Source organism: Argiope bruennichi, chromosome 11 (genome assembly GCF_947563725.1).
Source record: "Argiope bruennichi chromosome 11, qqArgBrue1.1, whole genome shotgun sequence".
Taxonomy (NCBI): Eukaryota; Metazoa; Arthropoda; class Arachnida; order Araneae; family Araneidae; genus Argiope; species Argiope bruennichi.
In genome coordinates, this window is record NC_079161.1 from 81,699,052 (window position 1) to 81,719,702 (window position 20,651).

At 30.1% G+C, this 20,651-nt stretch overlaps 1 protein-coding gene across 1 annotated transcript in view; it reads left to right on the forward strand.

Moving 5' to 3' along the window:
* Positions 1–8,368: 8,368 nt before the first annotated feature.
* LOC129957539 (cuticlin-1-like) overlaps positions 8,369–20,651 on the forward strand; it is a 128,090-nt gene continuing 115,807 nt past the window's right edge. The window contains exons 1-2 of the mRNA XM_056069893.1: positions 8,369–8,505; positions 15,077–15,114. Coding sequence (XP_055925868.1) covers positions 8,487–8,505; positions 15,077–15,114 — 57 coding nt within the window. The 5' untranslated portion in view covers positions 8,369–8,486. The remainder of the gene's footprint in view (positions 8,506–15,076; positions 15,115–20,651) is intronic.

Genomic DNA, 20,651 nt, shown 5'->3' on the forward strand with positions numbered 1-20,651 from the left:
TTTTTCGTGAATTCAAGAACTGCATGTCTGATTCTGTGTAGAACTTGTTGATAGTACCATTTTGTCACTGCTTGTCCTTCCGGTGAGTATTCGTTATCATCTCCACCAATGTGCGGTCACTTTTGAATCGATCAAACCCCTCCTTCACCTGTGTTACCTCCAACGTCTCTAAATGTTTGCTGAATTTTACGAATTGTTTCGCTTTGAAGATCAACAAATTTTTGACAAAATTTGACGTAGTATCTTTGCTCCACTCGTTCAGTCATTTTGAGAGAAATCAAAAATCTGACGAACACCTATAACAGCACTTTACTCTGAAGTTAGCAAACAGCGATTGATACACTTGAATTTCAAGAAAAAAAAAAAATTCACGCATGCGCATTGTTATCGTTTTCTACTGTGCACAGTGATGCCACTCTAGCATCATTACTGTAAGCAGGAAAATTCATGACGGATATTTTTTAGACATCTCTCGTATGAATAAAGAATATTAAAATCAGTGCATTTCAGAGTCAGCTTGAAAACACTGTCCGACAGACAGTCAACCTCTTGATGATTTGGCTCCAAATTTTATTCGAATCTATACCTTAGACGTTAAATCTGTGTACCGAATCTTACCTATTTAGCCCTCTTCGCTTTGTAATTATCGTGGCATTAGAACATCAGGACTGATGGACTTTCTCTGAAAAGATTTTACTCAAATCTGATAGAAATCTGCAAATTAGTTGTAAAAACCGTGTACTAAATTTCATACAGTTACATAGTGGGAGTGGGAGTTATATGATGTGGAGAACACTCAATCAGCAGGCGGCAGTAGAAAATGAAACAACGACGTTTATTTACACGAAGACACACACAGGACAACACAAAGACGACAACTATATACAGCACACAATTATCTTCAGCCGAGACGTGCAGACAACAGCACACAGCAGACTCTAATGCAGACCGTAGATCACAACTTAATTCAGCACTCACTTGACTCCGTCGTTGCTCCGCTAATCTCTGGAAGGCCAGTTCTATCTGTCTATTCCGACTGCTCTTCGACTCCACTGGTCCACGACTCAATTCACCACTGCCCGGCAGCTGTGGGTGCTTCCTTTTATAGGTCTCAAGAGGCGGGGCTAGAAGCCTCTCAACCAATCAGGAACGTTCGAGGCGTATCTCCGTTCCTACTGGACGGATCGGGAAAATTCTCGATGTTTCGGGTATAATCTATTTTGGCGCCAAAGTCACCAAATTCGTCGCCAAGCACTGGAACCTCCTATGGAACCAACTATGCTGGGAAGATGCATTACAGATTCGTAACAATACGTTCTCTGCACTTACTTACTTCTCTATGCTTTATTCTCTATACTTACGTATACGGGAGAGTGAAAAGGAGCGATGAGCAATATTTCAGATATCAAGATGCCAGATGCAAAAGCAGATGAGACAGAAACAATATATCCTTTCAAATATTACCTAGAATTTGATATTTACCATGTTAACTTATTTTGAGAAGGCCAGATAAACAATCTTCAAGCACTCTATTAATGAATTTTGTTCAAAGTTTGATTAAAAATATACATACAAATTTGCTGCAGATATGATATACCAAATTTCATTCGTCTGGCACAAAGCGTTCTAGAGTAATCGTATTCACAGGCAGATAGACAGATTGAAGGACAGATATAACGCAAAAAAAATCGAACTTAGCTTCATCAAATTAAAAAAATAGATTTCAATTCATGAGTTTCTGATAGACAGATTTTACTAAAGCAGCAATTTGAGGAAATAGCATTTAACGATGTAAAATGGAATTAAAACGTAAGTTATGCATAAAATTGCATAATATATGTGCATAAAATTATGCATTAAGTATGCATAAAAACTTTTATGCATACATAAAAACTCTTATGCGTGCATAAAATAATTTCTTATAGTATGAAAGTAGGAACGAATTTCAAACGATTTTCTAAAGAAGGCTGTTTAAAAATAAATAAAAAAAATATTAGATAATCATTACCTATTGTTACGAATCTGTAATGCTGTTTCCCAGCATAGTTGGTTCCACCATCGGAAAGAATGTTTTACAGTCATCGGTATTGGGCGGAGTCCGGTGTCGCGTCGGAGGGTCCCGGAGCTTGGCGACAAACTTGGGGAGCATTTGGCGACTTTGGAGCCAAAATAGATTATACCCGAAACATCGAAAATTTTCCCGATCCGTCCAGTAGGAACCGAGTTACGCCTCGAACGTTCCTGATTGATTGAGAGGCGTCTAGCCCCGCCTCCTGAGACCTATAAAAGGAAGTGGCTGCAGCTGCTAGGACAGAGTAGTCGGAATCGACGATAAAAAAACTGGCCTTCCAGAGATAAGCGTAGCAGCGACGGAGTGAAGCTAGTGCTGAACTAAGCTGTGCGCTACTGTCTGTCTGTCTTGTTATATGCTGCTGTTGTTGCTGCACGTCTCGGCTGAAGATAATCTTCTTCTGTGCTGTATATAGTTGTCGTCTTTGTGCTGTCCTGTGTGTCTTCGTGTAAATAAACGTCGTTGTTTTATTTTCTACTGTTTTATTTAAACGTGGTTGAGCGTTCTCCACACCATATAACTCCCACTATCCAAACGAACCCGGAAATTTCGTAACACTATTTGAAGCACATAAAAATCTATTTTAAATATCTTCGTTTAATAAATCTCTATTTTGAAAGTAAAGTTATTAATCTCGCTACGTGTTACTTTGATATGAGAATACAGCGTTGATGAAAATTCGACGCATGTAATCAGTAATTCTTTTTTATGGATTTCAGTCTTATTATTGAATACTACATATAGTTTGACTGTCAAATTGTAGTGTTTAGGAAATGCTGCACAACAGGAAATATAAATTATTAATCTCAAACTAATCTGGGCTATAAAAATCCAAGAAATCTAAAATTTTTCTTCGAATTTTAATTCGTAATTACTAAATACTTGAATGCTTAATTTTTTTATTAACTAAAAATTATGTTTCCATTACGGAAGCATACTATTACGAACCTGCGATGCGGCTTCCCAGCATAGTGGGTGCCATAGGAGGCCCCAGAGCTTGGCGACAAACTTGGCGACCGTTTGGCGACTTGTTGATGAATTTGGCGACTTTGGCGCCAAAATGGATTATACCCGAAACATCGAGAATTTTCCCAATCCGTCCAGCAGGAACGGAGATACGCCTCGAACGTTCCTGATTGGTTGAGAGGCTTCTAGTCCTGCCTCCTGAGACCTATAAAAGGAGCAGCCTGTAGCTGCCGGGGGGAGTCGCGACCCAGTGCTGAATTGAGTAGTCGGAAGCGACAGAGATGAGTGATAGTGGACCAGTGGAGTCGTCGTAGTTGTGAACCGACGGTGAGTAGAGTCGTGGACCAGTGGAGTCGAAGAGTAGTCGGAAGCGACCGTGAAGAACTCGTCTTCCAGGGACTAGCGGAGCAGCGACGGAGTAGAGCTGCTGTGTATACTGTTGTATGCTACTGTGTATGCTGCACGTCTCGGCTGAAGATAATCGTCTTCTGTACTGTATATAGTTGTCGTCGTTGTGCTGTCCTGTGTGTCTTCGTGTAAATAAGCGTCGTTGTTTTATTTTCTACTGCCGCCTGGTGATGGAGCGTTCTTCACACCATATAACCACCACTATCCAAAGGAACCCTCGGACAAATTTCGTAACAATACAATATAGAGGCAGTTAATATTTGTTTAATGAATTAATTTAAAGTAGCTAAAACATAGAAATTAGAGATAATAAACAAGATTTATTGGCTGATTGTGAAAAATATTTCTTTGGAGATTGTTTTGAGTTTACTTGTTACTTAATGACAAAATATTTGATTTAATGATGAATAGCGATATAAATTCTCTGTTCAAAATAACTCTCTTGAAATTCCATGCCTTAAACATGTTTAAAATGAAATTCACAAACTTTAGTTATATTTTGAATCCTGCTCAAAAGTTTATTAATAATTAATTTATGAATAAATTAACTTTATGTGATTTTTAAAAAATCATTTAGGAAAAAATTCACTTTTCGAGAAATTGAATTTTAAAAAGATTTTGATGAAACACATTTTCCCATTTCAATTCTTAGTAAAATTCCAGACAGTAATAATATTTTGCGTATTGCAAAACTATTCAAAAGTTTCTTTTACATGAAAATACATAATATAGGTGTTTAAAATGTGTTTGTTTATGAATGTGTTGGAATTCTGACAAATGCTTATACTAAATGCATTTTTGTTTTCTTGAAGCAAGTTTATGCTTCGTAGTTTTTCGCAGATGATATTTGATAATTTTAATATATGGTGGGTCTGATTTAGTGGGCTTTAATGGCGCAAGAACCATATTTGGCCATACTGCGACCAGCAGAAGGTAAAAGAAAATTACGAAAATACACTTAAAGTAACAAAGCACGAAAATCGAAATAAAAGTTGCATAAAACACGACAAAACGAACTAAATGCATACAATTTTCAAATGATAAAAACTAACAAAAGAAATCACATAAAAATTTGAAATATAAGTAAAATGAGAAAACAACGATTTCAAAAGATTTCAAATGATAGGAGGGAAAAAAACCCGTGGAAAACTTGAGAAAGAGGTAAATGCATTTTAAAAATCATTTAATTTTTAAAAAATTAAAAAAAATCGGACAGTATCTCTTATTCACCAAGTCGATGCATGAAGAGACGACGAGAACTAAGAGCAATGCATTCATTTAAAATGTGTTTTATGCTAAACGCGACTTGATATGTTGGGTAAATTGGTGCCCTTAAGATGTAAAATAAAATGCTTATGCAAGAAGTTGCTGTTTCTTATGGCACTTGCTATGGACATGGCCGCTGTTACGAAGACAACGATTTAAGCCGGTGGGGGAGCGTCTCTTGTTTTTATAGTAGCGCCAATTAGGGCCAAGAGTACGACTTTGCTACTCACGCATCACTCATTCGCTTGCACAACCCCTTTTTACAGGAGGGCACATTCACACATCTCACAGACAGAACAACGGGAGAACAATCATGCCCAAACCGGGACTCGAACCCAGCACACGGGAAAGACGCGCTACCCCTATGCCAGGACGCCTGCTTATGCAACAAGTGGTTTGTCCCATACGGAGGCAAACCAATTTGACATCCACTCCGCATATAGGAAAAACAGGCCATATACCATTGTTAGACTTTAAGACATATGGTTTTGGGATCTGCAGATCCCATGTGAAGGTAGAATAGATGTTTTAATGAAGAACTTACTGTATGGAAGTCCTTTTTCAAAAGAAACAGTGCAGATTTTGCAGCAGAATCTGCCGTTTTGTTACCAGAGATGCCCACATGACTTGGGACCCAACATACAATCATTTGGCAATCCACATTTTGTACGACACCCAAAAATTTTAATATATGTTGTTCATTGTGCTATATTCACTTTGAACTTTATTAACAAATTCTGAAAAAAGGTTTTAATGAAAGTTTGGTGAAATCAATCAAATAGATAATTTTCCTTAAATATAAATCATCAAAACAATTTTATACCGGAAAAAGTTGAGTATATGAGTAGCTAAGAATGCAATAACTACGCATAACTCAAATATCACCAATCGATTCCATTTTGTCAATCTGTAAGCAATTATTAGAAGAAGCCTACCTATTTGCATCGTTTCTAGAGTAATCAGAAACCTAATTTGAATTGAGTCAAATCATCGATAATATCAGTGCTGTCCACTATGTCTTTTCAAATCTCAAAAAACATACCTGCCAAATGTATAATCAATTAAACAGAAATTCGCATCAATAACTTCCGAAATAAGAATCTAGAGATTAAGAAAATATCACCAACATTAAATGACAAATTTCTGATTCGGCATCTATCTAGGACCGTTTGATTAATAGATGGGTAGAGAGAAGTGTCAAGCAGGTAGATTAAATAAAAATGTTATTTGCCTAGTTTCTAACAATATTTGAAAAAATATATAAATTCAATGAATTATAAAATAAAACGATTTTCTTGTATTTTATAAAGCACAATTGTTCAGGTTCCTATTTATTTATTGCGATCGCTTACTTATTACAGTATTTTCAAACAGCCTGCAAATAGTTAAATAATATTGTAAACGTTCGTATATTTCATTCACTTTTAAGTCCTCTTATTTTAAAAACATGCAGATTTTTAGAAAGTCACTAAAAATTGTTTAATCTAAAATAAAAAGGAATCATGTTGATTTGGTTAAAAAATTTAAAACTTCAAAATTAAACTGAAGAAGGGTCTTATAATTTAAACTACCTAGGACCGCAAAGTACATACTGATTTTGTTAAAAAAAAATCTAGAGCTGCGAAATTAAACTGATTAAAAAAAGAAAGGTCTTATAATTTAAACTACCTAGGACTGTAAAGTGCAAAAATAATCATACTGATTTTGTTTTAAAAAAATCTGAAGCTGCGAAATTAAACTGATTAAAAAAAGAAGGGTCTTATAATTTAAACTACCTAGGACCATAAAGTGCAAAAATAATCATACTGATTTTATTTTAAAAAATCTAAAGCTTCGAAATTAAACTGATTAACAACAGAAAGGTCTTATAATTTAAACTACCTAGGACCGCAAAGTGCAAAAATAATCATACTGATTTTATTTTAAAAAATCTGAAGCTGCGAAATTAAACTGATTAAAAATAGAAGGGTCTTATAATTTAAACTACCTAGGACCATAAAGTGCAAAAATAATCATACTGATTTTATTTAAAAAAATCTAAAGCTGCGAAATTAAACTGATTAACAAAAGAAAGGTCTTATAATTTAAACTACCTAGGACCATAAAGTGCAAAAATAATCATACTGATTTTATTTTAAAAAATCTGAAGCTGCGAAATTAAACTGATTAAAAAAAGAAGGGTCTTATAATTTAAACTACCTAGGACCATAAAGAGCAAAAATAATCATACTGATTTTATTTTAAAAAATCTAAAGCTGCGAAATTAAACTGATTAACAAAAGAAAGGTCTTATAATTTAAACTACCTAGGACCGTAAAGTGCAAAAATAATCATACTGATTTTGTTTTAAAAAATCTAAAGCTGCGAAATTAAACTGATTAAAAAAAGAAGGGTCTTATAATTTAAACTACCTAGGACCGTAAAGTGCAAAAATAATCATACTGATTTTATTTAAAAAAATCTAAAGCTGCGAAATTAAACTGATTAAAAAAAGAAGGGTCTTATAATTTAAACTAACTAGGACCGTAAAGTGCAAAAATAATCATACTGATTTTATTTAAAAAATCTAAAGCTGCGAAATTAAACTGATTAAAAAAAGAAGGGTCTTATAATTTAAACTACCTAGGACCGAAAAGTACAAAAATAATCATACTGATTTTGTTAAAAAAAAATCTAAAGCTGCGAAATTAAACTAATTAAAAAAAGAAGGGTCTTATAATTTAAACCACCAAGGACAGCAAAGTTCAAAAATTCGCCTCTGTCAGGAACGATCAACATTAGGATCCAAAACTAAGCTCGGTTGTAACAGAAAAGAAAATTTTAAATCGACAGAAACTTACATCAGCTATCACAGAAGACTTTCACTTAAAAAATAAAAATAATAAAAAGATCTGCATAAAAAACCGCCAACAACAGAATCTACACTGGCAGAAATTTGCTTCAAGAGAATTCGATATCTAAATTCTTTTAATTGGCATTAAGAAGAAATGTCAGGAATTAAAGTTTGTTCGCATACCGGAAGAGAAATGCAATTTTATGCTAGTTAGGTATTTACGTTCAAATCTCAAAACATTAAAAAATGTTACTTCACTCACAATGTAAACAAAGCGAAATGTGATTGATTCTTAACAGCGGAGTTCGCGATTGTATTAACAACTATACAGAAATTTCTCAGCTATGCAATTAGTTTCGACAAAAGGTATCAAACAGGAAAAGGAAAATAAAAACACAATACTTCATTTAAAGTCTACTTTTTTTTATATCTGCGTAACTAAGCTATGTTTGACAATTCTAGACGGGTATCTGTCTTCTCTAAAAAAAATATAGTGTTTACCAAAAACCGTCGTAAACTTATTTTTTAGACGAACTGTCCTTTTTTCCGGAATCTACCCCAACCGCCAAATTCCCACTAGCAGGCTTTCGAATGAGCAACTCCCTCAACAGCAGAAGGCAGGCAAGAAAATAAAATAATAAAACAAAGGGGGCAGAAACCGATTCACTGCAGTGGAAGCAATAGCAAGTAAGTAGACAAAAACACGGTGCGTGAAAAACAATCAAAGAATCGGAGGGGGGTGAGGGGGGACGGAACAACAGGTTAGAAGCGGATCGGGGTAGGGGTAGGCGAGGAACGAGTTGAGGGTTAGAAAAAAGGCAGAGAGAAAGTCTTGTGAGGCTCAGTCAGAGAGAGTAGCAGACCTCGAATGAGAGCAAGACGTCCCAGACCTTGAAGTTCTGTGTTGTTCTTCCTTTCCACCTCAGCTACGCAGCAAGGCCAATGTCACTCCGCACAACAGGTGAGTGGTGCAGGCTCGAGAACTTCTGTGGAGCAGCAACGTTGCTGCGCCGATTGAATGATATCGGCTATGTGTATTTGCCTCAAAATATTTTGATGAAAAATCTGAAGGATTAATATTCATTAAATGGCTTATGTTAATGATCCTTTTGGTTTATTTAAGTTTGTCAGAAAGAATTGAGGGTAATCTTAGATTAGGCTGCAAATAAGTACTTAAATTTTACCCGTATGCGAATGGCTTGGTGATTATTTAGTAGTTGAACATTGCTGTAAAACGATCGATTTTGTTAAAATATTTTGGTGATTTTAATGAAAGTATCCAAATGTCTAGATAACGATAGATTAATTATAAAAAAAGATAGATTGGTAACTGAACATTGCTCTCCAACAGTCGGTTGTGTTATGATATTTTGGCTGTAAGTTTATCAAAGACTTTCAGCTGCAGATCAGATTTTAACTTGATAATGTTTCTAAGGTTGAACATTACCTGCTTATTGCGTAATGGAATGTATTGAAAGCAAACATCGTTCGAAGTTATTCACATGTTAAAGAGCAACTTCTCATGTAGATTAACTTAAGTTCCTAAGTTTGACAAGCCGTTACTTCGTGCATAAACAGGTGCAAAATAGATTTCAAATATTTAATTAGATTTTAATTAATTAGATTTAAAATTAATAAAAATGCTACCATTTCTCTCAACAATTTCAAGGCATATTATTATTCAAAATCCAATTTTACATCATTTTAAAATTCAAAATCAGCTTTTCAGTGATGCCAATTTTATTTTCATATAATTTTTCTTTGATTTTAAATAAATTTTTGAAAATGTTTTAAAGTATATTTTACAGGAATATATACATCATTCTTTAAGTAACTGCATTTGCACGCACGCACTTTGCAACTTTATTAAATTATCTTTTTGTATACACTTTCTCGTTATTTGGCCTTAAAATATCGTTGTTTCGGATTAAAGATTCAAATTTACTTTTTATTTTTAGATAAATAATTGTATAAAAGTGTTTTGTTGGATTTTTAATTTCAACCGTAGTACAATTGTACTCTGTTACTACTGCAGCAATTGCAACGATTGACCGATATCGTGCAGCTTTAACTGCAATGAAATATAAATGTGTCTACTGAATTTTAATAAGATTTTTGTAGCAATAGAATTTTATTGGCATAGTCGATTCTATAAAATTTATTCAACTATAAGATAGTCTAAAAATTTCGTTGTTAAAGGCTATTGCCACAAAATTTTTGTAAAGTTTTGACTATATTCTTATAAATGTATTTTGGAGATTGTTTGGCTTCAGTCGAAGCCTAGGTGAATTCGGTGATTACTGCAGCTATTAACAAAATAGCGACTACTGAATGATGCCATCTTTTTCTAATTGTATTAAAATATATTTTTGGCTATTTAATTTCAACTAGAAATTTCAGTTGTTGATATATTTTTTAAACATATTTTCTACTAAAAATATTTCAATATTTGGCAATTTAATCTTAACTAGAAATTTCAGCTATCGATATATTTTTTAAACATATTTTCTACTAAAAATCTTTCAATATTAGGCAATTTAATCTTAACTAAAAATTTCAGTTATCGATATTTTTTTAAAAAATTATTTTCTATTAACAAATATTTCAATATTAGGTAATTTAATCTTAACTAGAAATTTCAACTATCGATATTTTAAAAAATATTTTCTATTAACAATATTTTAATATGAGGCAATTTAATTTTAACTAGAAATTTCAATTATCGATATTTAAAAAAAAATTCTATTAACAATATTTCAATATTAGGTAATTTAATTTTAACTAGAAATTTTGATTACCGATATTTTTTAACATTATTTTCTGTTAATACGGCTTTGTATTCTTTTATTAAAATTATTCCAAGGTTGGTTAGTCTTAAAAAGCATATGAAGTGGGAATTCTTCCGCGTCATCCTTTAAAACGTAACTGAGGATAATTTCATTTTTAAAAAAATTTAATGTAAATTAGACACGCTTATATGCTAATATAATTATTAACGCTCTACTGCTAATTATTCGTAAAAATATCTTTTTAACTGTCTGAATGATTCCGGATGTATCCGAAATGTTTAGATATTTTGTGGTTGTTCAGCTTTAACGAAAGTGATGGTATTTCAGATATGTTCTTCTAGACATTGTGGTCTGCTGAAAACTTCGCCATTGGCTATAATAAATCTACAATTTTTTCCTACGGCATCAATTATCTTTACTTGCATCAAGCAGTTCGGCGGTTATTAATATTTAATGACAAAATTGAAAAAAATTTATTTAATGAAAATTGTTATTGAGATGCTTTTCTAAAACATTTAGAGTTTTTTTCCCATCCAGTTTAGCGATGCCCTTTATTGTATTTCCTGAATTATTAAAATAGTCTGCATTTTTTTTATCATGTGAGAATATGAGGTTATTTTGGAAATTGTGTTTGTGATCGATCAAATACAAAGATCATCAATCGTTGGAGAGTTTTGCCCATAGCAACTGCAGGTCTAAAAAACATTAAATATCAGAAAAAAATTGTATTTAAATTCTAAATCATAACTACATACTTTTAATTCTAATTATGATTTTGAAAATATCTCTATAAAAATGTTATAATATGAAGATCGAACTACTTTTTTCAAAGCATTTCGGATGGCCCGATTCATCAATGACATTCTATGTGACCAATTATGGTTTAAAAAATCCAACTCTCAGCAATTAAAATTTATATTCCAAAATAAAAATATCTGTGAAGTTTGCGACAAAAGATTTTATTTTAATTATCTTTATCTTGGAAGCAAAACTTGGAAGAATGCTTTTTTTGTCATTGTTTTTCCTTTTTTTTTTTGTATAAACAAGCCAAATACCTAATTTTTAATTCCTTTTTAAACTGCATTTAACTCTAAACTATATGAATTATTTGAATATGAGATATTTTTAACGACATTAAGTACTTTGATTGCAAGGAAATTTTTTTAAAGATTTTAAGTAAATAGCTATCAGCAATTCTCTCTGAAACGTTGCAGCCAATTGCGAGGTTATTTTCTTAGATTATTTAAATTAATCTACAAATTGCGCAGTTTACACTAATTGAACTGAACATTTTTTGAATAAATTAACAATACTGATTTTATGTTCTTTAGATACATCAGTCCGTATTTATCGGAATGTTTATTATAAATGCATATTTTTATATATTATTAACTACAGATCTTTATATATTATTTAATGCATGTTTTTCAATCATATATTAATTGCATATCTCTAAAGTATATATTAACTGCATATCTTAAAACTGTATATTATTTATCTTCAAATATTGTATATAACCAAAGCATGTATTAACTATTGGCTTTGTGCTATCATTATAATAGACGTAATATTCGCAATGTTAAAATTTAGAGTGAAATTTGAATTTAGTATAAAATTCAGGGAAAAAAGAGAGTTAAAATGCGGTATTAATATTCTGTTTTACAAATATTGATACAACTATTGGTATTAATAATTGGTATAATATTTATATAAAAATTAATATAAATATTAATACCAATATGAAGGAATAGTTCATTTGAAAACTTGCAAAGTATTACCTTTTTTTTGTTGATGATAAAATTTAAAAATATTTTGTTCATTTTAAAATGCAAAAAAACGTTTAAAATGACAGAGACGAATTGGACTGTAATTATTTTTAATATTTCACTAAAATATTATTTTAGTGTTATGAATAAAGAACAATTTTTTTTTTTGGAAAAGTTGTCTAAAAAACGATCATATTACTAAAAGAAAACTATTTTTTTTATTTAATAAAAAATAAAACTTCATATAATTTAAATTCATTTGCAGGCCATAGGATATAAATGATAAGGAAAAAAATATGGAAATTATAAATTGGTAATAAAGAAAAAGTATAAAATATCTCATTTTTTCCATACAACCTCGTTTATAAAATAGAGATTTTCATTGTAACTTAGATTTCATAACATATCTATAAAAATACAAATATTGCATCATAGATTAAAAATATATACAATATTTTCATATACTTATTAAAGGTAAGAAAAAAGGATCCATTTTGTTTTTCATTCTAACTCATTTAAAGTTTAATAACAAATGAACAATATATAATTATAGCAAACGATAATTACACATCAACTATTGTGAAGTAAAGAAATCAAAAACACTTATTTTAATATTAGAATTTCATTTTATATTTCAAAGTTAAATTTCACTAGTCAGATTTTGAATTATTGCTTCTGAAGTTAAATTGCACAAAACTAGATATTCCGAATTATTCTATTTAAAAATATTTGACGCAGTAATGAAAATTTTTAACAAGTTTTATTTGTTTGTTCAATAAAATTTATTTTGCTTTCCATATAAGAAAAGAATGTCATTTCTGCCATATCAGAAGGTTTTAATTTAAAAGAAAACATTTCTTTATTATTTTACTGTATATCGTCGATGGACAGTTAAAAATTGTCGAAATCATGAGCAAGAAGAAAACGAAGCAATCTGTATTTGCCCTTTTAAATGTCATTTCTGTAACAAAAAAAAATCGTTATTATATAACATACGTTATACATATATTGATATGTACAATTTTTTTCTGTTAAACGTCAGATTTAATAACATAATATAATAAAACTTAATATTTTTAACATTATAACTTGTTTTTATTGTAATATCAATTTATTGATAATAATATTAATTGAGACATTCTCTAATCAAAAACATATTAAAATTCATCAATATATTATTATTTTTTGTCAGTCTTACGCAGAATTTTTTGTGAAAACTGTGAGCAGCAAAATTATTTGTAAAATAGTTAAATGAAGGTCCTATATATTGTAAGAAAATCATCTTTTAAATTCAAAACTGATTAATCTTACAGGATTGACAAAAAAAAATGAAATTTAAATGTTTTCGTATTACATTATAAATAATAAAAACGATTTATAATGAAAATTTTGAAAAGAAACAATGACAAATATAACATTTCATCTTCATTTATCGAGAGCTAGTTTTTAACACTTTTATTTCTGCATTTGTTCAAAATAAAAAAACGACTATTTTCTATCGTGAATACGATATATCTACGCCTTAAATTTTGCAAAATAGTCAATTTTATCGTAACAGCAAAAAAAAGAAAAAAAAATCAAAGCAAATCTATTTCTGCATCAAAGGAGGTATTCTGAAATGACCAATACTTATGAAACTATAACACGGACCACCACCCTCACTATTAAGACCCAAAATGGAAAGTTAATAGAACCCACCCGCGTAGGCGAAGCGCCAAAATGATGTGCTGCAAATTGCACACTACGCATGGCAGGACTGTGCGCTACTGTAACACGCCCTTTGAATCAAAACTTACGAATATAAATCACTTTTCTAACCCATTGAAATCTTTTACCTTTTATTATGTTCTTTCTTTCCCACAAAGCAAGGAAAATTATATCCTTTTGGGAAATGAAGTGAAGTTGAAAATCGTCTGCGGGTGTAATTTCAGAACAAAAAGTAATTACTTCTTTCATTCATTTTGGAATACATTTGGAATACATACATTTAGAAGCAAAGCAGATGTTTTCCTACTTATGAATATATTAAGGGATAAAATAATCGTAAAATTCTACTTTAAAGTAACATTTAGAAGAAAATAGCTTATAAATATTCTATAACAGAATTAATTATATCGAATGTTATTTACAAATCTATAAGATAGCTGTAAAATAAATTCTTCTGTTTAAGAATTCGTTCTGATAGTGTTTTTGGAAAAATTGCACTGAAATCGAAATAAATAGCTGCAATGATACAACAAGTAAATTTCATTTTACACTCAATTGGATTTGTAACTCCATATGCAGTGGACATATTGACTTCCAATAGAAGAGAATTGCTCGCCTGTTGTAGTAAAGTAATAAAAAAAACTAATAGAAAATCACCAGAAAAATAAATAGAATTTACAAGTTAAAAATTTTTTAAAGACGGCAGCAATGACTGGATTTTGCGGAAAAACCACTATGAATTTGCCCTTTTTTATTTTAAAAATATTAATGATCACTTTTGAAGCAATATTATTTTATTAGCCATTTCATTATGTATAAGATCGTGAATCAATATTTGATAAAAAAAATTAGAGAGTTTGAATGCGAAAAAAAAATTCATATAAATACTAACTCTTTACATATGAGTATTTTTAGATTAATTTTCACTTCTAATCGATTTTCTTTTTTTTAGAATGGTTTGGATTTTCAATATCTATCTACGCATAAATACATTTCACAAAAAAGAAATCAATTTTATTCCATATGAGGAATTTAGTAATGTATTAATATTAAAAAAATTTTAAACTAATGGTTAATTGTAAAGAATTTTTTAACCCTATCTTCGAAATTATCACATAGGGTGTTTTTTTTTTAAGTTAATATATTGTAAAGTAATTACTAAAGTGTAATCTGTATACCAGTTAGTAAAAAAATTATTATTTTTTATTGTTTTATCTTTAATTATATGTTTACCTTTCATATTTTAAGACAACTTTCTTTCTTTTTTTAGGCATTATGGGACTAAGAATGAAATCTATCATTTTACTGGTAAGTAGAATTTTTTTTTATTTGTAGCTGAACTCCTATTTGTCTAATTTGCTTTAGTTAAAGAAAGCGAAATTATTTTATGTCCATACTTCTTATTTGACGTTCATCATATTAACTGATTCCTTGATGTACATATCTAATTTAATTTCATTTTACAAACTATTTTTATATAAAAAATCGATTATGAATCAATGTAGTTTACCTTACTACATTGTCAGCATGACAACCGTTATAGTTTATGAAAATTTAAAAAAAAAAAAAAAAAGATTAAGAAAAAAGATTATTTTTATAACATGTTAAGAAAGAGCAATCAAGTATTTTCTTTATTATTTCTTGCTTAAATGGGAGGTATTTCCAAATGGAAAGAAAGAGCAAAATGTTACATTTGTTAACTGCCAAAGGATTTTTAACAATACGACATTTAGATGGCCGATAAGTAAGCACAAAGGCGACATTGAATTGGCAGATGTTGGCAGTCGTTGCACGTGATTGTGGCGATTTATCATCTTTTCTGTTTCAAACAAACAATATCATAAAGCGGATCTCAACAATTTGTAGAGTCGCCGATACTTTTTCAGCTGTTTTAGATTTCAGAAGATTATTATTATTATTATTTCACTTTTTGAACATTCTGTTTCCAAATTTTGGTTTATGATTTTGATGAAAAAATAATTTGTTATTTTTTCCTCATTCATTTTCTAAAAGAATGTTTTTCCCTCTTCATTTACTTGAAGGAAAAAAAATATTTGGTTAAATTAAAAAAAAAAGAAGAAAAAAAAAGAAAAATTTGGTTAAATAAAAAAAAATTCTCTATCCAATTATAATCCATAGCTTTTTGCTTCAATAAAAAGTAAATCGTTCTGATTTAAATTAAGAATCGTTGTGATAATATTATTTTCTTCATAAATGCTTTGATCCTTATCTTTTATTTTTAAATTGTGATCGATGCCACATGTACAGAAAAAACAATTTTATTTTCAAATTATTGACATAATCAGATGATTTCTTCATTTATAACAACATTTGGAGACCGACTGCAGAAATTAAACGAAAACTTTTAATTTATGTACTTTATGTCTGGGCCATATAATCGACAAATGGATTTCTTTGATAATTCTAATTCCAAATAATACCATTTCTAATACTATAAAAATCTAAATCAGTGTAAAATAAGATAAAATAAATATATAAGATAATTTATTATTTTTTCTTAGAAATTGCAAAATTTGCTATCAAGCACGGGCATCGAAATTTCGCAAAATATAATAGAAAGAGTCGATAAAACTGTTCCCAGAATAGAAATATCAATCGAATATTAAAATAACATGCGAGCATCTTTTAAGTATAAAATATTTATAAGTCAAAAAAGTAACTCTTCATTTAATTTCCGAATAAAATAATAATGTTACATTTTATATATTTACATTTTTTTAAATATTTTATATAACATAAAAAAATGCTTACATAAAAATGGAAAGGCCAATAAATCTCATACATTTTAGACGAAAATATTCTTTAAATTTAAAACCTATGAAAATAAGATAAAATATTTATTTCTCATATTTTTTAATACAATATTAAGAAGTTCGAGAAGTAAATATTCGTTGATATCTATAATAATAATAAAAAAATTATTATTTCTCATCAAAAAGTTGGCAATGTGAAAGGCATACAACTTCAACCTTCTTTCAGCAGGGGGCGCAGCCTTGTACACTGTGAACTACTTCTCTAGAATGCGCATATAGTCGTATCGTATCTTCGCTTCCGAATTCCATCAAATTAATTCGTTGAACAATATTTATTTAATGCATTTAAATAATCGTCTGCTTTTGTGAGAGTGAAAACTGTGTCTACTGAAGTGAGAGAAGCGCGCGTTTATTGAACCTAAATTAACTCCCGGAAGTAATCAGAGAATTCGAGTCATTGCTCGAACTCTCCGATGCGATTCCTGGCTGCGGAAGAGTTTTCTTTTCTTTTTTTTTTTTAACTTTTTGCGATGATGTTAGCCTATAATTTTTAGAACAATGTTAGATTTGGTAAAGAATGCTATACTTGATTTTTACGTCCCATGAATTACATTTGATTGTTATTTATTTATCAATTTATTATTACTATTATTTATTTAGTTTTCGTGGAAGGTTTGAGTAAAATAACGACCTATCCCTTTGGAGAAAAAGGTCGCAGATTCGAATCTGGTTGTGTCCTTCGCAATTGTGAAATTATATAACTGACTTTTGTAATATTGTAAAATGAGTTTGAATTTGTCCAAGAAAGGTGGGGCTGCAGGTATTCATTCACTCTTTTCTTTTCTTACAACGCAAATGAAGACCAGTTTCTTTTAAATATTTTTTTTTTTTTTTTTGAGATTTTCTTCTGAAATTGAATTGATTTTCAAAATTTGAAATCAATGTATCACATGTAAAAAAATCTTTCATATTTTATGAGTATGTGAATTTGTGGACTTAATCAAAACTTTGATTTGATGAAACTCACAAGTTGCTTTGGACGTGTAGTAAAGAAACGTAAATAATCATCAAAAAGTGGCTTTGTAACTTTCTAAACACATTCGGTATTTAGAGTAGCATTGTTCTTAATTTATGTGAAATAGAATATATGTCAGAAGGGATTTAACTAATTTAAAGGGAGTTGAAATTCGGTTTTGCTCTATGGAATACAGGATGATATTTGTTGGCAACGTTTATTCCATTATTATACATCATCTGAAATTAATGTACATCATAATTATTACATCATAATTAATGTACATCATAATTATTACATCATAATTAATGTACATCATAATTATTACATCATAATTAATGTACATCATAATTATCATCTTAGCTAATACTTATATTTATATGTATTAGCTTGATTTTACTAAGCACTAATCTTCCTATAATTATACTGTACTTTGTTTTGAAAGTATGAACATTACTCATTTATAATTGATTTAATGAAGAACTGTTTTTCCCCCCTCTTGAATAACATTGGGTATATTCCTGATGAATAGCACTTGAATTTGTGGTGAGAGTAGTAGCTGATACTAATACAAATATGATTCGAAATTCGGATTTCGCTTCTTTGGAAGAGATACTGATGATGATGTATCGGTAGCCTTAGATTTGATGGTGATTGACGGATGGGTGATAAGAGGAAAGGAAAAGATTTGTTGAGATTATGAGTATAGCAGAAGGTGATGTTTTTCAGTGGTATAAGCATAATTATATGGGGTTAGAGGACAATAATGACTAGGGATGAAATTTATATAGTTAAAAAACATCATGAATGGATTTTTCACAGGCATAAGCATAATTACATGGATTAGAGGACAATAATGACTAGGGATGAAATTTATATAGTTAAAAAACATCATGAATGGATTTTTAACAGGCATAAGCATAATTACATGGATTAGAGGACAATAATGACTAGGGATGAAATTTATATAGTTAAAAAACATCATGAATGGATTTTTCACAGGCATAAGCATAATTACATGGATTAGAGGACAATAATGACTAGGGATGAAATTTATATAGTTAAAAAACATCATGAATGGATTTTTCAGAGGCATAAGCACTTATATAGTTATAGTTTATATAGTTAAAAAACATCATGAATGGATTTTTCACAGGTATAAGCATAATTACATGGATTAGAGGACAATAATGACTAGGGATGAAATTTATATAGTTAAAAAACATCATCAATGGATTTTTCACAAGCATAAGCTTTTATATAGTTATAGTTTATATAGTATAGTTTAAATAGTTAAAAACATCATGAATGGATTTTTCACAGGTATAAGCATAATTACATGGATTAGAAGACAATAATGACTAGGGATGAAATTTATAAACTTAAAAAGCATCATGAAAATTCATGTCTTCATCAAGGCAGTGCGCTGATTTTGGCTATATCGACCTAATAGTTTATATCGGACTTATATAGCATCAACTGATGGAAAGCGGAATGAGAACGAGGAGATTACAAAGTATATATCGAGTCCAATACTGGTACCGAGTACCAGATACTCTTAGACTGTATTAGTTTAGTGTATTGATACTTTTCTTGTGTAATAAAAATTATCAAATTGATACAATAGCATTCAGCCTTATTCGACCTCGCTAATGCTTTAGATTTGATTGCATCAGCCATTGCAGTCTATGAAGAAGGATTTCTTTGTCGTGTAATTTATAGATAGAATATTAATCTATTATTATCAGTATTGTAGTTGTAAATTAGACTACGGAGGAACATTCTTCTCTAGCATGTATTGTTGGAGGAATGTAGAAATGAGAGAAAGAATGGGTCGAATAGGAAGGCTAAGAGGAAATCACGTAACTATTAAATATATATTTCTTTTATCTTAGATTTAAAATATATATTATTTTATACAAATATTAAAATTACGAAATTATAAAATGTCAACAATGAAACAATAATCGTTTGCAATTATTATAATATATTTTTTTAAATTATGAAAAATTTATAGCAGTGTATTCAAAACCACGCCATAATATTGTCTTCTTATATACTTTATTATCTATTTTATTTATGTTTTCATACATTATTTTTGACCCTCCTAAGGCATAAAATACTTTGAAGTATATTTTTTGCTATACTTTACTATATCTTTTTTTACTATATTTTTATTAAATCTTTGTTTATTTTTTTGTTTATTTATCTTTTAACGCGTTTTTTTTTAATTTGCTATAACACCTCTTTTTCTATATTCACTACATATTTTTTTTCTATTGTACTTTTACTAAATCTTTATTTTAATTCAAATTTATTTACATATTATTTTACATTTTTCTTTTTATCATTTCGTCGCTTGCTAATCGACACTTTAAAAACAAACTAACCTTAAGTTTTCAATTAATTTCATTCCTCAAAGTAGATAAACATTAAAAATATAAAATGAGCAATTCTTGAGTCTTCAGCAAATGTTTCCTTCCATTTCTAAACACTGCCGACTACAGCAAATTCGCATTCGGTCGCCAAAACAATAAAGCAGCCCGAAGGGCCGAAGACGTTTCGAAACGCCGGCACGAGCTTGAGTCATTCCCATTCCATCTTCATTCCTTTCCGCAAGGGTGGTTCTGAGCATTCGGAAGAAGCTGTGGGTAATTTGTTCCCCGAACGTCGAAACTGCCGCTTCCTAGAAGTGCAATCAATACCTGGTTCGTGCTTCGATTCCACGATTCCAACCGGAATTCGTAGCCGCGTGTACAGAGAGCATACGCACAGGCTGTGAATTTATGTGAAAGCAGGGTCAAGGTTTCGACTCAAGAGCATAAGGTTCAGGTGGTAGGAGCTTTTATGGTTTTTAAAAACACAAAGAACTGAAATGGATGTTTAATGTTCTGAAAGCGTATTCAAGAAACAAATTTAAGAACTAAATATAAAGTGTAGAACTAAATATAAAGTGTAGAACTAAATATACCTGTAATTGTAATGTATCTATTCCGAGGACAGTATATTTAGTTTCGCAGCCTAAATTAAATATAAGGCGGAGGGATTTTATTACT